Source organism: Rana temporaria, chromosome 3, assembly GCF_905171775.1.
Source record: "Rana temporaria chromosome 3, aRanTem1.1, whole genome shotgun sequence".
NCBI lineage: Eukaryota > Metazoa > Chordata > Amphibia > Anura > Ranidae > Rana > Rana temporaria.
Genome location: NC_053491.1, coordinates 49146284 through 49166596, shown reverse-complemented (window position 1 = coordinate 49166596; position 20313 = coordinate 49146284). Strand labels below are relative to the sequence as shown.

General features: G+C 41.4%; 1 protein-coding gene across 2 annotated transcripts in view; it reads right to left on the bottom strand.

The window, feature by feature from the left end:
* Window positions 1-20313, bottom strand: part of CRTC3 (CREB regulated transcription coactivator 3) — a 217243-nt gene that overhangs the window by 31332 nt on the left and 165598 nt on the right. For both annotated transcript variants that reach the window (XM_040342542.1, XM_040342543.1), the window contains one exon: window positions 4452-4487. In XM_040342542.1, coding sequence (XP_040198476.1) covers window positions 4452-4487 — 36 coding nt within the window. The remainder of the gene's footprint in view (window positions 1-4451; window positions 4488-20313) is intronic.

The window sequence follows — 20313 nt, the reverse complement described above, 5'->3', positions numbered from 1 at the left end:
GGTGTATCAGTGACTATGTAGGTTTGTGTGTCTCGATGGCTGTGATAAGACAACCTTATAAGTACTTTCTGGGCAGTACTGGTCATAGGTTTTCCACAACCCTCCACCACCACCCATAGGGAAGCATAGTATGTACAGTCCTCCTATAATCATAAACACCAGCACTAGGCCAAGGGTCTCCAGCATTAGTGTGCACCCACACATGCGTTTATATCAGCAGAGCAGTGGACGGTGTCAGTAGAGCAAAGATTGGTGTCAGTAGGGCAGGGAACGGTGTCAGTCGTTTTTTTATTTATTTTTTTACAATATTTATGGGGGGATTATTTTTTACAATATTCTTTTCGATAATTTTATACAATATTTTTTTCTCGATTATTTTTTTGATAATTTTTTTACAATATTTTTTATTACTTTTTAAATATTTTTTAGGAGTCCCATTATGGGGCTTTGGTGAAATATCAAGGGGTCTAAACAGACTGCTGATGTCTCACTTTTGAGACAGAGAAAGAAACGGAAGACAGAAATTCCCCAGTCCCGTTCTCTGCAGTTTATGATGCTTCAGTTAAGAATGAAGATTCAGTTAAGAATGAAGACAGGAGGGATCGGTACAGACACTGTGTTCATTCAGAAAAGGAAGGGGCCAGTTAATGAAATAGATCTACCAACCCCTTCCCCGCTCGTCAGAGGAGAGGAGGGAAGCCAGAAGCAATGCAGGGGGGAGACGGGAAACAGGGGAAATCTCCACCACACAGGGTATTTAGGGTGTGCCCAGGCACACCTGGCGTGCACACCTATGGTCTCCAGACTTTCTAAACAAAAGGGCCAGTTCGCTGTTCTTAAAGGGGTTGTAAAGGTAAAATGTTTTTTCACCTCAATGCATTCTATGCATTAAGGTGAAAAAAAAAATCTGAGTATTGGCGGCCCCCCCGTTTACTTACCCAACCCCTCGAAAATCCTGCGCTGTGAACGTGCAGGCTTCTCGGCCGTCTTCCCGACTCATTCATTGGTTGATTGAAAGCAGAGCAGCCATTGGCTTGTGCTGCTGTCAATCACATCCAATGATGCAGCGCGCCGGGGGCGGGGCCCGAGTGATAGTGAGCGGCTATGGCCGCCGCCAGTATCAAGGGAGAGCGCCCGCAAGAACTCAACACCATGCAAGCTCACTCGCATGAAGGTGTTGAGTCCTTGCGGGGGGAGCCGAGACAGCCGCCGAGGGACCCCAGAAGTGATCCTTTAAGACTTTTGGTGGGCCTTGGGAGGCTGCTACACATGAAGGTTTTTATCTTAAAGCGGAGGTTCACCCTAAAAAACATCTATATACCATTACATCCAGCATACTTCCGACATGTACAGTATGCCGAGTTTTTTTTTATTTTTTTTGCCGTACATACCGTTTTGTTATTTCCCCCCCAGCTTCCGGGTTCTTGCTCCCGCGGGAGTGGGCGTTCCTATTCAGAGGTTAGATGATTGACGTCTGGTGAAAAACTTCCCCTGGCGCATATGGCGCGTCACAAGTTTTCCGTAAGTAGCCGAACTATATGGCGCCTGCGCAGTCAGCTCTACACGGCGGGCGCAGGCGCCATATAGCGCCGACTCGCAGGTCGGCTACTTACGGAAAACTGGTGACGCGCCTTATGCGCCAGGGGAAGTTTTTCACCAGACGGTTTCATATGAATAAAAAAAAGCTAATCATTGTAACCACCCAGTCATTGGTAAATGGTTTGACTCATTCCTGCAACTGCTGCATCTGCAAGAGTGCTTGTTCTGTTAGAAAAACCGCTGACTTAAAGCGGAGTTCCACCGAAAAAAAATCATTTAAAGTCAGCAGCTACAAATATTGCAGCTGCTGACTTTTAATATATGGACACTCAACTGTCCTGGGCGCCAGCGATGTCGGCACCTGAAGCCAATCTGACCCTTGGCTTTTGGGCGCTGCCGCCGACATCTTCCTGGTTCCCTACTGAACATGAGCAAGTTGCACTGGTCCCTGCTGTGTTCTGGGACCTATGTGTCTCGCAGAAGACAGCGCAGGGGGTGGAGTAGGCGCCAGATGTGGCGTAGTTCGCCGCGGTAAAGTGGGAGCAAATACCTGGATTACACAGGTATCTGCTCCCTCCGCCACCCTGAAAGGTGCCAAATGCGACACCAGAGGGAGGGGGGAATTCCAAAAAGCAGAAGTTCTATTTTTGGGTGGCACTTTGCTTTAAAGTGGATGTAAACCCGATTCATGAAATTTGAGTTGGGAACATATCTGTAGAGTTTTCTTATCTCTCTTCAAATAACAAAGTCCTGTGGCCATCTCCTGCTCCGTCCTTCTGTTATCAGCCTAATAAATTCTCACACGTTCTCAAGACAGGAGATAGAAGTGTGTGTCGGGGGAGGTTGCTATAAATAGATTAGCAGTCTGCTTGTCCTCTAAGAGACAAGCTGTGCACATTCCTACTTTGCCTATGAGGAGAGGGGGTGTGTTCCTTTCCTCCAATCAGCTGTCTTGGCTGTATTCCAATAATCCACTCCCAGTACTAACCAGGAAGAGAAAAACTTTAACAGGACGTGCACTTTCTAAAGGATATATACAGATGAAGAGAGAAGATATAAATGTAAAACTTATGTAGGGAGATTTGTTTCATCTCTGTGTATCATCTGAGGCTGTACACTTCACTGGGTATATGTGAGAGTTTACATCCACTTTAAGGCAGACATGTACAGTATGCTGTTTTTTTCGCTGTACATACCGCCGTATAGCTATCCCCCCCCCCCGGCTTACGGGTAGTGGGTCCAGCGGGAGTGGGCGTTCCTATTCAGAGACTAAGTGATTGACGTATGACAAAAGCTTCCCCCGGCGCATAATGCGCGTCACCAGTTTTCCGAAAGAAGCCGAACGTCGGTGCGCAGGCGCCATATAGAGTCGACTCGCAGTTCGGCTTCTTTCGGAAACTGGTGACGCGCATTATGTGCGGGGGGGAAGCTTTTGTCATCACGTCAATCACTTAGTCTCTGAATAGGAACGCCCAGTGCCGCGGGAGCCACTACCCGGAAGCCGGGGGGGAAAATAGCTATACAGCGGTATGTACAGCGGAAAAAAAAAAACAGCATACTGTACACGTCGGCAGTATGCTGGATGGAATGGTATATACATGTTTTTAGGGTGAACCTCCAATTTAAACGAAAAAAAGGCTGCAATGTAATAAATTTTGCTTTTAGGTTTTATACTGCATTATGATTTCTTTTTTTCCTCTTTGTCCTTGCAGCTGTTTTTTTTCCATGTACAAGTCTAGCAGATTCAAGTTTTTATTTGTGTGTTCTGGTTTCTGATACAACAAATATGTGACAATGTTTCAACACTGAGAAATATTTTATCATATTTCACTACCAGAGTGTTCTTGTTCTATTTAATGTAACACGATTACAAGGTCTGTTACAGTTTTTGCTAGGTAGTAACTTTTGCATAAACTGTATCCTTCTTGGGTCTCATTCAGCTGACGCTAGTGTTTAACTTTTCAAAATCCAGAAGGGATCTGGAAAGTTTAAAGTGGAAGTCCACGCTAAAATTAAATCCCTGCATCTATAGACCCACGATCCAACACTAACCTACCTAGCCCTATAAAGAAGAAATCAGTATACATGCCTTTACTGCAGGTGACCCGATCCCACGCTGAGCTGTGTAGGCGGGTGCAGAGGAGGCAGCCAACAACGGAAGCCCCATAGTAACTCTATGGGTGACGTCACTTCCCATTCATTTCACAGCCGTTGTGGGCTGGGTCCTCTGCAGAGCTCCAGCTGGAGATCGGGTCGGATCGACTTCAGAAAAGTAATGTATACTGTTTTTTTCTTTACAGTGCTAGAGAGGTTAACGTTAGATCGTGGGTATCTATAGATGTAGGGATTTTAGTTTTAGCATGGACTTCCACTTTAACAACTTTTATGCCACCCAGATCACGTTTTTCTGTGTTCAGAAACTCCTTATTAAAAGTGAGTTTAGACACACATACATCCGTTCAGCTCCGCAAAGCCAACATGAAGCCCCGGTTCACACCAGTGCGGCTTTGAAGTCGTGCTACTCTTGTGCGATTTCAAAGTCGTTGATCAGAGTGATTTCATGTGCGACTTGCTGACAACTACGACTTCATTTACCCAGATGTCAATGCAAGTCACACATGAAATCGCAAAGAAATATTGCAGGAACCTTTTTCAAAGTCGATGCGACACAAGTCCCGGCGATTTGAGCGGTTTCATTGCCGGCAATGAGGTGAGACTTATGCGATTTTTTAACTATCAAAGCGCATGACAAATCACACTAGTGTGAACCAGGGCAAAACATATATATTTTTTATTCTGATATATGACTTCACACCAAATAAAGATACTAGCTGTTCATTTGGGCAAGCAATAGTGCCAGCATTATAGATCGCTCATAATATCAATGAAAAGAGCAGGCATCATATCTTTACCTTCATAGTTGTCTATTTCCCCATCCTGTAAACTTACTGCAATACAAAAATAAGAGTAAAAATTACAACAATGTTCTTAAAAAAAACACACAAACATTCTCATTTACGAAAACAGTTAAATGGCAAAAAATAAATAAAAAAAAAACACCTGAAATGTACCTGCTGTCTTATTCCTTTTATCCATGCCATAGTTCTAAGGCCTCATGCACACTGGACTTTTTTTTTATAGCGTCTGTTTGGCTTCTGCAGCCAATAAACTCCCCAACATTTATCCTACGTATCCATGCACACATAGGTGGTTATGTACTAAAGGCAAATCCACTTTGCACTACAAGTGCAAGGTGTACTTGGAAGTGCAGCCGCTGTAGATCCAAGGGGGACATGCAAGGAAAATAAAACAACATCAGAATTTTAGCTTGCACATGATTGGATGATAAAATCAGCAGAGCTTCCCCTCATTTCAGATTGACAGCACTTCTAAATGCGCTTTGCACTTGTAGTGCAAAGTGGATTTGTCTTTCGTAAATAACTCCTATAGGCTGTTTATAGAAAAGAAATGCACTTCTCCAAAACAACAGTACTAAAATCATTGATAGCATCAATTATAAAAATATGTTTTTCACAGGGTGAAATAAACCAAAAGGCGAGTCCACGGTTTAAATAAATACATGAAAAAAAGTCCCATACACAAGATAGTTTGATCAGGTATAGATTCCCAACCACCATTCAGAGGTGATTAACCCTTTCATGCCTAAGCCTTTTTCTGACATTTGTTGCTTACAAGTTAAAATCTGTATTTTTGCTAGAAAATTATCTAGTATAAATTATTATATATATATATATATATATATATATATATATATATATATATATATATATATATATATATATATATATATATATATATATATATATATATATTTTTAGCAGGAGCCCTAAAGAATAAAATGGCAATGGTTGCTATATTTTATGTCACACTGTATTTGCGTAGTGGTCTTTTAAATGCAATTTTTTGGGGAAAAGGGCACTTAAATTAACTAATTAAAAAAAAAATAGGAGTTTTGTACTCACCGTAAAATCCTTTTCTCTTATGTCCATGGTCGGACACAGCTTCCTTATATTCTTGACTGTAGGGTTATGTTACGTCTATTAGGAGAGGACGCCTAATAGACAGAACATAACCCTACAGTCAAGAATATAAGGAAGCTGTGTTCGTCCATGGACAGAAGAGAAAGTCAGCCCAATTTTTTTGTAGAATGTGAAAAATTAGCCGAGCCAAACATGTAATTCTTTTAAGTTGCGCACACTCGTGAAATGGAAACAAACTACGGTGTTTAAAAATCTCCATAGACGACTATTTGAAAATGTCTACAGGTTATCAGTTCAGAGGTACAGAGGAGGTCTAGTGCTAGAATCATTGCCCTTGCTCTAGCGATCACAGTGATATCTCATATGTGGTTTGATGACTGTTTGCGGGCACAACTTACTTATGATCATTTTTATTGCTGTCATAAGGAATGTAAACATCCCTTGTGACAGTAATAGTGACAGGTACACTTTATGGAGGGATCTGGGGACCCCAAATTCCTCCTTTGCACTTCAATGTATTTAAAACACCAAAAGTCGGCATTGTTGGGGCCTCCCAGTGGGACGGGAGAGCCGTGGAAGGTGGCGGGGGGACATCCCCTCCTGCTCCTTAGGCTGCATTCACACCTGAGCGTTTTTTTGCCTGAAGCGCGACGCCCCAAAACGCTAGGAGGGGAAAAAATACATTATTCTCTATGGAGAAGGTTCACATCTCCACTACAAAACGCCTGACGCCGAACGCCTGAAGCCCAAACAAGTTCTGGACCCTTTTTTGTCACTCGAATTTGGGCGTTTTAAATTTGTGACCCTAGACCTGTACAAAATCGAGGTAAAAACGCTGCAAAACGCTACGCTCAGGTGTGAATGCAGCCTTAGGATAACAGCTGAGCGGCTTTTAGCTGCATTGGTTGTTATCTTAAGAAAGCCAACAGCTGGTTCTAAAATACAGTAACCGGGGTGATGCCTGCAGCTACGGGCATTGCCCCAGTACAACCTCTTCAACCCGAGGCTCCAAATTTGCATACGATCGGTGTGAAGAATCTTATTCCCTTCCCGAGCTTCAAAACAGCATGTCACGATTCTTTCTAACAAGTGCAGAGAGTTCTCACAGCAGGAAAAAATTCTAAATCCAGGCAGACTGCCAAATTTTATCGCAACGCCCAATAAGTAGAAACAAAGTATTATTTCATTCTTTTATCAAAGGAAAGAACTTTTTGTTGCTTATAAGTACAAATCATTTTCTGCAAAGAAATTATGTGGAACACCCAAGCATGATATATTTTATTTGAGCAGAGACCCTAGAGAATAAAATGGTGGTTGTTGCAATATTTTATGTCACACCGTATTTGCGTAGCGGTTTTTCAAAAGGAGTTAAAAAAAATACACTTTAATGAATAATAAAAAAAAAAAAAAACTAAAACAGTGAAAAGATTTTACACCGCAAGAACTGTGATCTTTATTCAAAGCAAAAAAAAAAACACGATTCACATTTTAGCCAGAATCGTACAGCTCTTGTGTGAAGGGGTTAAAAACACATCGTGCTCCACTGCACACAAGAGAATTTGCCCCTTACCAGATAGATCGACCTTTGCAGGTCCAACGCCGCCCTTTTTTTTGCAGCTTTTTGAATGCAAAGAGCGCCTCATAAGAAACAGCCCAGCGGGGGAAATCTCTGTGTGCCAGTTAGAGGGATTTCCCTTTGCTTACTGTTACATCATGGGGACAGGAAGGGAAGAAAGTCCCTCCAATGGGGAAAGACTGCAATAAAAGCACTTTTTAACAGAACTAAAAGGGCTTCACCCTCGGTAAGGTTTCTGTTAAAGTGGCTGTAAACCTTTGAAATTAAAAATAAACAAAGCACGTCCTTCTGTAGTGTGTACTAGCCTTGGGCTAAAGCACCTGGTGTGACTTTGACTCCGCTCTCATTCCTCTGCTATCTGCATGAGTCACTTCTGACATTCTATGCGGACACCAGTCAGACCCGGATGATGGCTCCGCCCCCCCCCCCCCCCCATCCTGTCATGTTTACCTATAGGGCCCCATTCACACCTCAGCGTTTTGTAGCTTGAAGCTCCAAAAAGCTGGAGGAGAAAAAGATCAATTATCCTCACATCTCCACTCCAAGTCACCTGAAGCGTTTGGCTACAGTCTGAAGCTCAAAAAAGTTCGAGTTTTTTTTTGTCGCTCAAATCGAGCAGATTTGAGCATTTTTATTGCCATAGAAACACGCCATTCGTGTGCATTTTTCCTCGTGTGTTCGAGAGATTTTCTGCTCAAAATAAAAAATTGTAAAACATAAAATAGCAAAATTATATGAATAAATAAATGTAAACTAAATTCACAAATGGCTAAAAATCATCATAAAATTAATAATATGTAATACATAAATAATTAACCCTTAACCTAAAAATATTAAATTGTTATAAATACTAAAACACCCATAAAAAATACTTTAGTAATAATAGTAATATTAATATTTTAATAGTAATAATAATAGTAATAATAGTAATAGTAGTAGTAGTAGTAGTAGTAGTAGTAGTAGTAGTAGTAGTAGTAGTAGTAGTATCACCTTAACACTAACAAAAAATAAATAACCCCATATCAGGAAGCTAGTTCAGCCAATACTAATTCTCATACAGCTAATGCAAATTTCAATTCTAAATAATGAGAATTTGTTTTAGCCAATGAGCATTAGGGAATGAGCAGTAGCTGCACACAAATTAGTATTAGCTGTAGAAGAATTAGTATTAGCTGAACTAGCTTCCTGACATAGGGTTATTTATTTGTGTTAGGGACAAGGTGTCAACACTACTACTAATAAATTAAAAGGTAAAATAATTACACAAAATGAATAAAAATAATCAGAGATTCAATAAATGAATACCAAGTAATAGTAAGTAAATAAATAAACAAACAAACAAACAAACCCCTAATCCTAACCCAACCTTAACTAACCCCTTACCCTAATGAAAAAAATAAATAAAAATAATAATTAAAAAATAAATAAAACGTAAAAGCTAAAAAAAGCTGAAATTCCTAGCAACAAATGATGCAGCAGATGATAGTTTCTAAAAACGAGCGCAAGTCGCACAAATAAATGCTCAAAAAAGCCCTGGAAAAAAATCAAAAACGCTATGCTCAGGTGTGAATGCAGCCTCAGACTAGGGCTGCAACTAACGATTATTTTCATAATTGATTAGTTGGCCGATTATTGTTTCGATTAATCGGATAATAGCCTTAAAAAAAAATGTGCATTTAAAAAAAATATTTTGCCCCAATTTGTTGTGGAGCAGATTACAAAACACAAATTGCCGCAAAAACACATGACATGCTTTTCTGCAGCTTCTCCATTGAAGTATATTGAACCAAAAATAAATAAATAGCACAGTTTTGCATTAAAAACTCCTTGCCCATTCCAAATACGCAGCAGCTGAAAAAAAAAAATCAACGTGTCCCATAGGATAACATGTAAATGAACTGTAGTGTGTTTCTGCAAAAAGCACCAAAAAACAGAGGTGTGAACCCAGGCCTGAGATGTTTAGTACCATAATGGGGTTAAAAAACAAAAATAAGTACAAAAAGAGAAAATAAGCGCTACTGTAAGGGGTTATTTTTTTACTGTGGGACAGTGAAAGTAATATTTACAGTAGCGATTTGCTTTTTTTGTACTATAACGGGCTAATTTTAATTTTTTTAACCCCATTATGTTACTGGCCAATTAATCGATTATGAAAATTGTAATCGATTAATTTCATAATCGTTTAGTTGTTGATTAATCGATTAGTTGTTTCGGCCCTACCTCAGACTGTTGAGGGGGTGTGCCTTTTCCCACCGCTTTGGTCTCAGATTACACTCAGCTCTCTGCTGTGCAAAGTGGGATATCAGATCCCCAACTCCTGCCTTCTTGAGTGGAGAAAGGCTGTGTAAAATGTGCGCTTTAGCAGGCTGTAGAGCAGGGATATGCAATTAGCGGACCTCCAGCTGTTGCAGAACTACAAGTCCCATGAGGCATTGCAAGACTGACAGCCACAAGCATGACACCCAAAGGCAGAGGCATGATGGGACTTGTAGTTTTGCAACAGCTGGAGGTTCGCTAATTGCATATCCCTGCTGTAGAGGAAAGAGGGCTGCAGATAAACAGGTACAGCTTATGGAGGACGACTTGTTTAACCTCTGTGTATCACCTGAGGCAAGTGACTTCACTGGGTATATGGAAGGGAAAGATTTGTTAGAAATGAAGAATATACACTCGATTTTGTTATTGTTGGTGGGGTCAAATCGACATTCATTTTTGACCGCAGTGATTAGAAATTTGGAAGGCGCAGAATGGAAATTATGTTTAGAATGAATGAATTTCTAACAGCAAGTGTGGTTTTTGCTTGAGAGAGTCCATTAATTCCAAAATGAAATGTTAAAAAGAAAACAAAAACAAGTTTTTTAAAGGACCTGGAAATGACATTTGTCCAATCATCAATGTACTGCAAATATCGGCTGGTGTAGGGCCAGCTTTACTATCTGCATCCCTGCTGAGACAGTTTACTTCCTGATGTATCACCAGGTCCGCAATAAAAACCAGACAGGGGTTCTAAGCTTTTTCTACAATTTCTTAGAAAAAATATATATTTTTTTCTTTTAATCACTTAGCAACCTGGCAGTGGAGGAAGCAAGTTACACACATGAGATTATTCGGAGACAATCTGATCAAAGCAAACCACTAGGGAGCCTGGGGACTGTGCACAGGAAGCAACAGCACAACTACTATAGGCTCTGGGGGCAATTATAGAGAAAACAATATCGTAATTAGAAGAGATGGAACAGATCATAGTTGGCTTATATATGTCAGACCAGGAATGATCCTGATCATAGGATATAAACAAGACAAGAAAAGCAGCGTCTATGCAAACATAAAAATACCCGTCTATCCAAGTCCCATACATACAAACAATGCAAATGAAATTATTATAAAAAATAAAAGGATGGATACAGACATGAAAACCACCTAAAACACGGATGACCAATTTTATATGCATTTTGTGTCTGTATTTAGATCTCACTGTTATCTGGATTTGTTCATCTCCAATACAGTATATCACTTAAATCATCATGTCTCCAATACAAATAAAGATTGGTGCACAGAGCAAAGGATGCCAATTTCCATATGCACGCTTATTTCGGGTATTCCGCCCCCCATGAATAGAAATGTTGCACGAGAATTTGTTAATTTGTTGGATGATAGTGGGCGTGGTCTCATGTATTCCACACAAGCAGCAGTACCTGTGATTAGTGACGGGTGACAGATGCTGGATGCAGATGTATCCAAGGTCACTCGCCCATCCTTAGCCGCCACCAGTTGCTGGTTTTGCAGATGCATGTAAACAGCGATGTCTCCTATCAGCCTGTCATTAAAGCGGGGGTTCACCCTGAAAAAAAAATGATTTTTGATCTACCTTACAAATGAGCATACTAGCGTCAGCTAAAGTATGCCTTTTTTTTTTTTTGAGCTGTACTTACGGTTTAAGATTCCGGCCGGGAAATGGGCGTTCCTAGGAAGAGGGGTACTTGATTGACGTCCAGCTATGGCGCTTCATGCCTTCCGAAAAAAGCCGAAATAGGACGCGAACATATACGGCGCCTGCGCAGTCAGCTCCTAGTCTGATGTGTAGGCGCCGTATAGCGCCGTGAAGAGCCGAGTCCTACTCCGGCTATTTTCGGAACGTAGGACGCACCATAGCCGGCCGTCAATCATGTTCCACTCTTCATAGGAACGCCCATTCCCCGCGGGAGTCTGAAACGAAAACTTACGGATTAAACCGTAAGTACAGCACAAAAAAAAAAAAAAAAGGCATACTGTAGCTGATGCTAGTTTGGATGGTCCAAAGTAGTGTTTTTGGGTGAACCTCCGCTTTAAAGTGGACCTTCAGTCTTTTATTCAACTTTCCATCTATTAAATCTTCTGCCCTTGTTGTTTTAACTTTGGATAGTGAAACATTTTTTTATGCCAGTAAATACCTTATACAGCCCACTTCCTGTTTCTTGTCTGGTCATTAGCCTAGGCTTATGACATTATGCACAGCTCTCTCCCTCACTCTCGTGAGAGTTTGCCAGGAAGGGGGGGTGGGTAGTCATAAGAAGGCCAATGAGAGCTGCAGAGCTGGAGGTGTGCCTCTGTATAAATCCAGGAGGTGAACAGGCAACAGCTTCAGCTGCCCACAGTTAAAATGGATGCAGCCAGACTCAGTGGAGGGAGATCTCTGCAGCATATTTGGCAAGTACAGAATTGCAGTATATATAAAATAATTTACAAAGTGGTTGGAGAGAAGCTTCAGAATGGCAAAGATCTTGTTATTACAAATTATGCGAGCAGACTGCAGTTCCTCTTAAAAGTGTTACTAAACCCCGGACCCTGCATTCACTACATCTGGTCTCCCATAGAACAAGGAAATGCAATTATTATAGTAAATATAAACGGTTAAATACTCTCATCAGCAGTATATAGCAGTCTTATGACTTCTATCAGTGTTTGGTTAAAGCTTGTAGGAGGAGTTTTCATTCTCCTCTGACTGTCCTATGAGGCTGCATGACCCATGACCCTACGTCTGGACAGTGCTAATCACATGCACCCGCCCCCCAAAAAAACACACACCGAACTGAGCATGTACAGAGTGCCCCCAAGGCTTTGTTCTAACAGTAGATGGATTGGGGACAGTAAAAGAAGGGGAGGATCAGAGAAGACATGATCATAAACAATGCAGAGGATTAACCCCTTAGGTTCCACAGCGAGTACAACAAGCATGCTTTACTGCATATACAGGACTGGCGGCTGGGAACGCTCATTACATGCTAACGATATTTTTCGAAGATATTTGGATCAGGTTTTACTTTGGTATAGATTTATAGATGATTTGTTTATTATTTGGACCGGTACCTCTGAGTCCCTACTAGAATTTGTACGTCTACTTAATATAAATGAATTTAACCTTAGATTTACCGTCCAATTTGATGACACTCGGGTCCCATTTCTTGACCTGACTGTCATCAAACAAAGTGACGGCATTTTACATACGGACTTGTACCGTAAACCTACGGCTGGAAATACCTTATTATTTGCTACCAGTGCCCACCCCAAACCATTAATTAGAAGTATTCCTTTCGCCCAATATTTAAGACTACGCAGGAATTGCACACTACCTAGCGATTTCAAAAAACAAGCAGATGCATTAAGGTTGCGCCTACTTGACCGTGGCTATGCTCGGACAAACCTCAAAAAAGCCTACAATAGGGCCTGCCTACGCTCTAGGAATTCATTGCTATATGACACACCAAAACAGAGAAATATAACCACCCCAGTCAACAATCCTGTACGTTTCATCACCACTTATTCTGCCCACCACAATGTCTTACGTGACATCCTCAACAGACATTGGCATATTCTCACTGATGACAGTACTTTGTCCAAACATATGAAATTACATCCTGAAATGGTCTATCGCCGTGCGTCCTCACTGCGAGACCGACTCGCCCAGAGTCATTACACACAAGAACGCCCGTCCCCTCCAGCACTCAGGGGAACCTATCAATGTGGCAATTGTCCGCGTTGCCCATGGGTAATGGAGGGCAAACGGTTTATTTTACCAAATAATGAAGTTTTCTCGCCTTCCTTTTACGCTGATTGTGGTACGAAAGGTGTGGTTTACTTAATGGTGTGTAACTGCAATGCTTTTTATGTTGGAAAAACAATCAGAGAATTTCGCCAACGTATTGGTGACCACCTGTATGACACAGGGGTGGGTAAATTGACTACTATTGGACGTCATATAGGACTTTATCATAGGTATGACTTGACAGTGGTACGATTCCTTATATTAGAGGTAATTCCACCACATCCACGTGGTGGCGACTGGGACAAATCCATTCTCCAAAAGGAATGTTTATGGATAGAACATTTGAACGCTATGACTTACCCAGGTTTGAATGAGGTCAATTCATATAAATCCTTCATATAGGAGGGATTTCGATGGATTGATTATTCATTCACCTACATATATATAAAAAAAAAAAAAAAAAAAAATATATATTTTTATCTTGATATTTTCATTACAACGTTATCATTATCAAAACAAATCCTTTTTGTCCCCCTTTAACTCTATTTATTTATTAATACTACCACTACCTATATCCTTACCTCCTCTAATGTTATTATCATATGCTATAGATGTCTGCTATATTTCATTTGAATCTCCTCGTCCTGACTGTCTTTTCCCCGATTTTTGAACTATTCTTGTTTAATGACTCCACAATTAAATGTACTGCAGGTATATCCCCCTGTATATATTCATAATTAAAACGTTTGTGATATCTGTTTATTAATGATTACATTGTAATTTTCCCTTGTACGCCTCAGTGCTGTGCCTTGTCAGCCTATGACCTTTGTCATGTGATCGGGCCGGCCGTGGCCTCGCCCCCTCTTCTCTGATTGGCGCACGCTGGACCCTCCAGACCACGGGCTCCAATCGGAGCCCGCTGTTTGCAGCATTGAACCCGGCCTCCGGCCATTGGGTGTCATGTCTGCAAGGCCGCGCATTGACGAATGCGCGGCCGTCTGGACGGTGAGTCACGTCTGCGTCGCGCCCACGTGACGCATGACGTGTCTTGGGATTTCTCATTTAAGCTGCTCTACGAGCGGCTTGAGTGAGATGCACGGAGCTCTCCCTGGGGACGGACTCACACTCCATACTATGTGGTAAGTACACACTATCCACACAGATCCTGCATTTAAAGCTTCTGTGCCATTCGATTACTTTAGATATTTATTCCCAACTACCTGTTTGGTATTGTATCTTTCCTAGATTGGCTTTTGCCGGTGCCTAACTACACTGGCTCTCTTTGACTGCTTGCTGGTTCATATAATTTTTACCATCATGTGTCCACCACCCCAGTATAGATTAATTTGATTACTTTGCCGCACATCTGAAAAGTGCTGCTCAGATCACTTTTCAGAGGCATGCAAAAGGCAGTGGGGAGGCAATATGTTGCCTGCTCACATTGTTTTGACCCCCTGCACACTCATTGCAAATGGTTACAATGAATACATACATTTTGGTGGGCGGTAGTGCCCACTGAATGCTACAGGGGGTACAACTCCTGTGGTGGCGGCAAAGGGGGCAATGGATTCCCTGAATTTGCATAGATTTCCGCTCACTTCCTGTTTGGCTATGGGGCAGGAAGTGAAGGGAAATCTCTGCAATGGGACAGGGATGGTAAAAAATAAACTGACTGGGGCTATAACCCTCCCTTACTCCATCCAAAAAAAAAAAAAAAAGTGTTGCCAATAGTTCTACTTTAAGCACAAATGTCTGATTTATTTATGGAGGACCAAGAGGATTTAACCACGCAGCAGAAAACACACAGCGGGGAGGGTTTGTGGTCCAGGACGATAGAACAGTCAAAATTAGAAGCAGTTGCGGAATGCCAGCCGCCCGCATCCCGGAAGCAGTGCAATCGCATTATTGGGGCGCTAGACTAGACTAATTTGCCTTTTAGTCCAGTCCGCCCCATGTGACTGGTACTACACCAACTCTTTCCCTGCTGCCCCCCTGAAAAGTGCTGCCCTAGGCCTGGGCCTTATTGGCCTAGGCCAGAATACAGCGTTGCCCCCAGCCATTGCCTTTTCAGCTAAAGAGGGAGCAGATGGGGCGTTATTAAGAAAGCAACTCAACAGCTTTACAACCCCCCCTCCCCCCAACTGCAAGTGTGAATGAGCCCTAATTTGTACAGGTTGGGTCAGCCACAGGGGTCCTCATGGTTCTCCACACAACCAGCAGTTACCTGGAGTTAGGGATGGATGAGTGACACATTTTAGATAATTTTTGGGGTTGACATCTTCCTTTTTTTTGTGGTAATAAACCGCTGGGTTTTTATCTTTTATATTATAAAAAATGTAAATAAAAATAAACAGCTTTTCTTACTTTTTGTTTAACGACTTAAGGACCCCTTCACGCCGATACACGTCGGCAGAATAGAATGGCTGGGCACATCCACGTACCTGTACCTGTACGTGGCCCTTTAAGCCTAGCCGTGGGGTCGCTCAGCTCAAGCGACCCGGTCCGAAGCTCCGTGACCACGCCCGCAGGACCGGAACGCTGACGTGTCCCGTGATCGGTCCTTCGGAGCTGAAGAACGGCGAGAGGTGTGTGTGTAAACACACCTTCCCGTTCTTCACAGTGGCACTGTCATTGTATGTTCCCTAATATAGGGAAACACGATCAATGACGTCACAAGTCCAGCCCCGCCCCCCTACAGTTAGAAACACATATGAGGTCACACTAAACCCATTCAGCGCCCCCTAGTGGTTAACTCTCAAACTGCAATTGATAGCACTTTTTGCTGTGAAAATGGTCACAAAAATGTGTCAAAATTGTCTGATGTGTCCGCCATAATGACGCGGTCACAGAAAAAAAAAAAAATCGCTGATTGCCGCCATTAGTAGTAAAAAAATAAAAATTAATACAAATGTTGTAAACACTATAAATTTTGCGCAAACCAATCTATAAACGCTTATTGTGATTTTTTTTTTTTTTTTTTTCAAAAATAGGTAGAAGAATACGTATCGACCTAAACTGAGGGAAAAAAACGTTTTTTTTTTATATCTTTTTTGGGGGGTATTTATTGTAGCAACAAGTAAAAAATATTGATTTTTTTTCAAAATTGTCGCTCTATTTTTGTTTAAAGCGCAAAAAATAAAAACCGCAGAGGTGATCAAATACCACCAAAAGAAAGCTCTATTTGTGGGGAAAAAAGGACACCAATTTTGTTTGGGAGCCACGTCGCACGAGCGCGCAATTGTCAGTTAAAGCGACGCAGTGCCGAATCGCAAAAACTGGCCAGGTCCTTTATACCTGCATAATGGTCCGGGTCTTAAGTGGTTAAATAAAAATGATAGGACAGGACAACCCCCTGAATGCCGATGTATCCAAGGCCAGTCAATCATCCATAGCGGGATGTGCAGATACATGAGAACAGCGGCAGATCCGCTCAGCCTGCCCTCGCTTGTACTGGCTTTTGGTTTCTATACAAAGCTGCACAAGATTTTGTACTCTCCAGTTTTGGAAAATTGACCATAAAATCTGCTACCACAAGATGACCGACAGAAAACAGAAGCCGTCCTGCTGCAAGATAATCAAATTACATTGTGTCAGTTATTTCAGGTCTTTAGCCATCTTCCTGTCATCTGATGGACGGACTTTATCTCTTTATCACACATTCAAAGCAATCTGACATTTATCTGTGCTTTATGTGTACAGGAAGCCTTAAATCATAGATCCGGGGTTATGAAATACAAAGGGCAACTCGTTTAAAATGCAGACTGAATTAAGTGAGAAGTGAAACTACACAGGAGCGTCCCTTTTATTCTAACTCAAGCAATGCTTTGAAGCCAACTGCCTGCTGCATTAAACATTGATGACTGTGTGAAAGATGGCACATGTCATTTTTAAATATTCAAAAAGGACACCAAAACACCCTTTGACCAGTTATATGAATTATATTCTATGAGATAGCGAACATATATTATTGCCAGAGACCACGGGGCAGATTCACGTACCTCGGCGCATATTTCCGCCGGGCGCAGCGTATCTAAGATGCACTACGCCGCCGTATTTTTTTTTTTTCGAATCCTCAAAGAATTTGCTCCTTAAGTTACGGCAGTGTAGTGTATCTTTGGCGGCGTAAGGGCGCGGAATTCAAATGGATGTGATGGGGGCGTGTTATGTAAATACGTCGTGACCCGACGTAAACAACGTTTTTTTTGAACGGCGCATGCGCCGTCCGTGGGGGTATCCCAGTGCGCACGCTCGAAATTAAACCGGAACAAGCCAATGCTTACGACGGTGACATCATTCTACGCAAATCCCTTTTCGCGAATGACTTGCGCAAACGACAAAAAAATTCAAAAGGCGACGCGGGAACGACAGCCATACTTAACATTGAGTACGCCTCATAATAGCAGGGGTAACTATACGCCGGAAAAAGCCGAACGCAAGCGACGTAAAAAGAAATGCGCCGGCCGGACGTACGTTCGTGGATCGCCGTAACAAGCTAATTCGCATACTCGATGAGGAATTCGAAGGAAACAACACCTAGCGGCCGCCGAAAAAATGCACCTAAGATCCGACGGTGTACTAAGACGTACGCCTGTCGGATCGATCCGAGATGCAGTCGTATCTTGTTTTGTAGATACAAAACAAAGATACGACGCACAAAATTTGAAATTACGCGGCGTATCAAGAGATACGCCGGCGTAATTCTTTTGCGGATCTGCCCCCACGTCTTTACTTTGATCATACTATTCCATAACAGCTAGCAATAATCACTTGAATACCAGGCCATTTTTCTGTGCTGTGATAGTTTGACTGACAATTACTCTGTCGTGTTGAACACAAACACATGTTATATCGTTTTTGGGGAGACAAACCGCTTTTTTTGTTTTAATAAATTACTGTGTTTTTATCTTTTTTACTATAAAAAAATAAACAGCTTTTCTTACAGCTTAAATAAAATGACAGGACAGGGCAACCCACCCCTCCCACCCCCAGCACAATTATCCCTTTCCATTAGGGACGATCCCATCATCGTGACTCCAGCCACTCACAGCGCCGGAGCCTACGAACCCAGAAGAAATGCTGAGGGAACATGTCAGTCCCCTCGGCGGTGATCGGGCGAGCTTCTACCCAAGGTAAGTATTTCGCACAATGTGCTAGTATGCATTGCATACTAGCACATTATGCTATTGTCTTGCAGGGTTTTGGCAGTTTACTAACGCTTTAAAGTGAAGGCAGAACAAAAAAGGGAGATACTCAAGGGTGCAAAACAGGCACCTGACATCAATGCAACGGTCAGATTATATATATATATATATATATATATATATATATATATATATATATATATATATATATATATATATATATATATATATATATATATATATATATACACATATATACACACACACATATACATACATATATATATATACACATATACATACACACATACATATACACTATATATATATATATATATATATATATATATATATATATATATATATATATATATATACACACACATACATACACGTGTTTGTTTGTAATATATGTGTGTGTGTGTGTAATATATATATATGTGTGTATATATTATACACATGCATGGGTGTATGTATATATATTATACACGTGTATGTATGTGTATATGTATATATTATACACATGCATGTGTATATGTGTAATGTATATATATATATATATTTATTATGCGCGTGTGTGTGTGTATGTATGTGTATATATATATAATATATATATAATATATATATATATATATATATATATATATATATATATATATATATATATATATATATATATATATATATATTACACACACACACACACACACAGACACTTTCTGAACTCTTGGCACAAAAACGAATTTAAATATATTCCTCAATAGTCACAAAGGAGATTATATATATATATAATCTCTCAACTTGGTGTGCACCAAATGCATTTACATTCTATCATATAAAAGTAGTAGTGACATCACCACTGTGCTGTACACATAGCCTGTGCTATGACTGGGTGGAGACCAGACCAGTCACCCCGCACAAGAAAAGAGCAGCACTGAGCGGTCTTTATTACAGGAAGCTCCTGCACAGAGGGAAAGTTTCAGAGCAGATTGCTGCACAGAACTGGAATACACAGATTTAAGGAATAGCACACAGAACTCTTGTACTTGGGACAATATTTTTATTTTTTCTTGAGTTTAGCGTTAAGAAGTGCAATCTTTACTATTACTGGTACGACTACTGCTACTGGTATTACAACTAGTACTGGAAATGTTCAGCAAGAGACTCTGTGCTGTGTGTAAACCAATTTTAGCAATATCTGGACAGCATTTAATCTTCCATAGTAAAGTGGCCCCTAATACATAATATATAATGTGTGACATTGAGCCCTAACAGCTAAAGCCCCCCCTAATTAAAAAAACAAGTACTCTTAAAAAGGGGTTGTAAAGGTAATTTTTTTTTCTCTAAATAGCTTCCTTTACCTCAGTGCAGTCCTCCTTCACTTATCTCATCCTTCCATTTTTTCTTTTAAATGTCCTTATTTCTTCTGAGAAATCCTCACTTCCTGTTCTTCTGTCTAACTCCACACCGTAATGCGAGGCTTTCTCCCTGGTGTGGAGAAAGCCTCTTGAGGGGGCGAGCAGGAGTGTCAGGACGCCCACTAACACACAGCTCCTTTCTCTATCTGCAAAGTAGAGAGTGTCCCGACACTCCTGCTCGCCCCCCCTCAAGAGGCTTTCTCCACACCAGGGAGAAAGCCTCGCATTACGGTGTGGAGTTGCAGACAGAAGAACAGGAAGTGAGGATCTCTCAGAAGAAATAAGGACATTTAAAAGCAAAATGGAAGGATGAGGTAAGTGAAGGAGGACTGCACTAAGGTAAAGGAAGCTGTTTTGGGATTTTTTTTTTTTTACCTTTACAACCACCGCATGTACATATACGTCCACAGAATGGCACGTACAGGCAGATGGGCGTACCCGTACGTCCCTGCCTAGACGTGGGTCGGGGGTCCGATCGGGCCCCCCCGTACATGCGGCGGTCGGAAATCGTCTGGGAGCGATCCGGGATGAGGGGGCGGCTATTTGTTTCTAGCCACCCCCTCGCGATCACTCCCCGGAGCTGAAGAACGGGGAGAGCCGTATGTAAACACGGCTT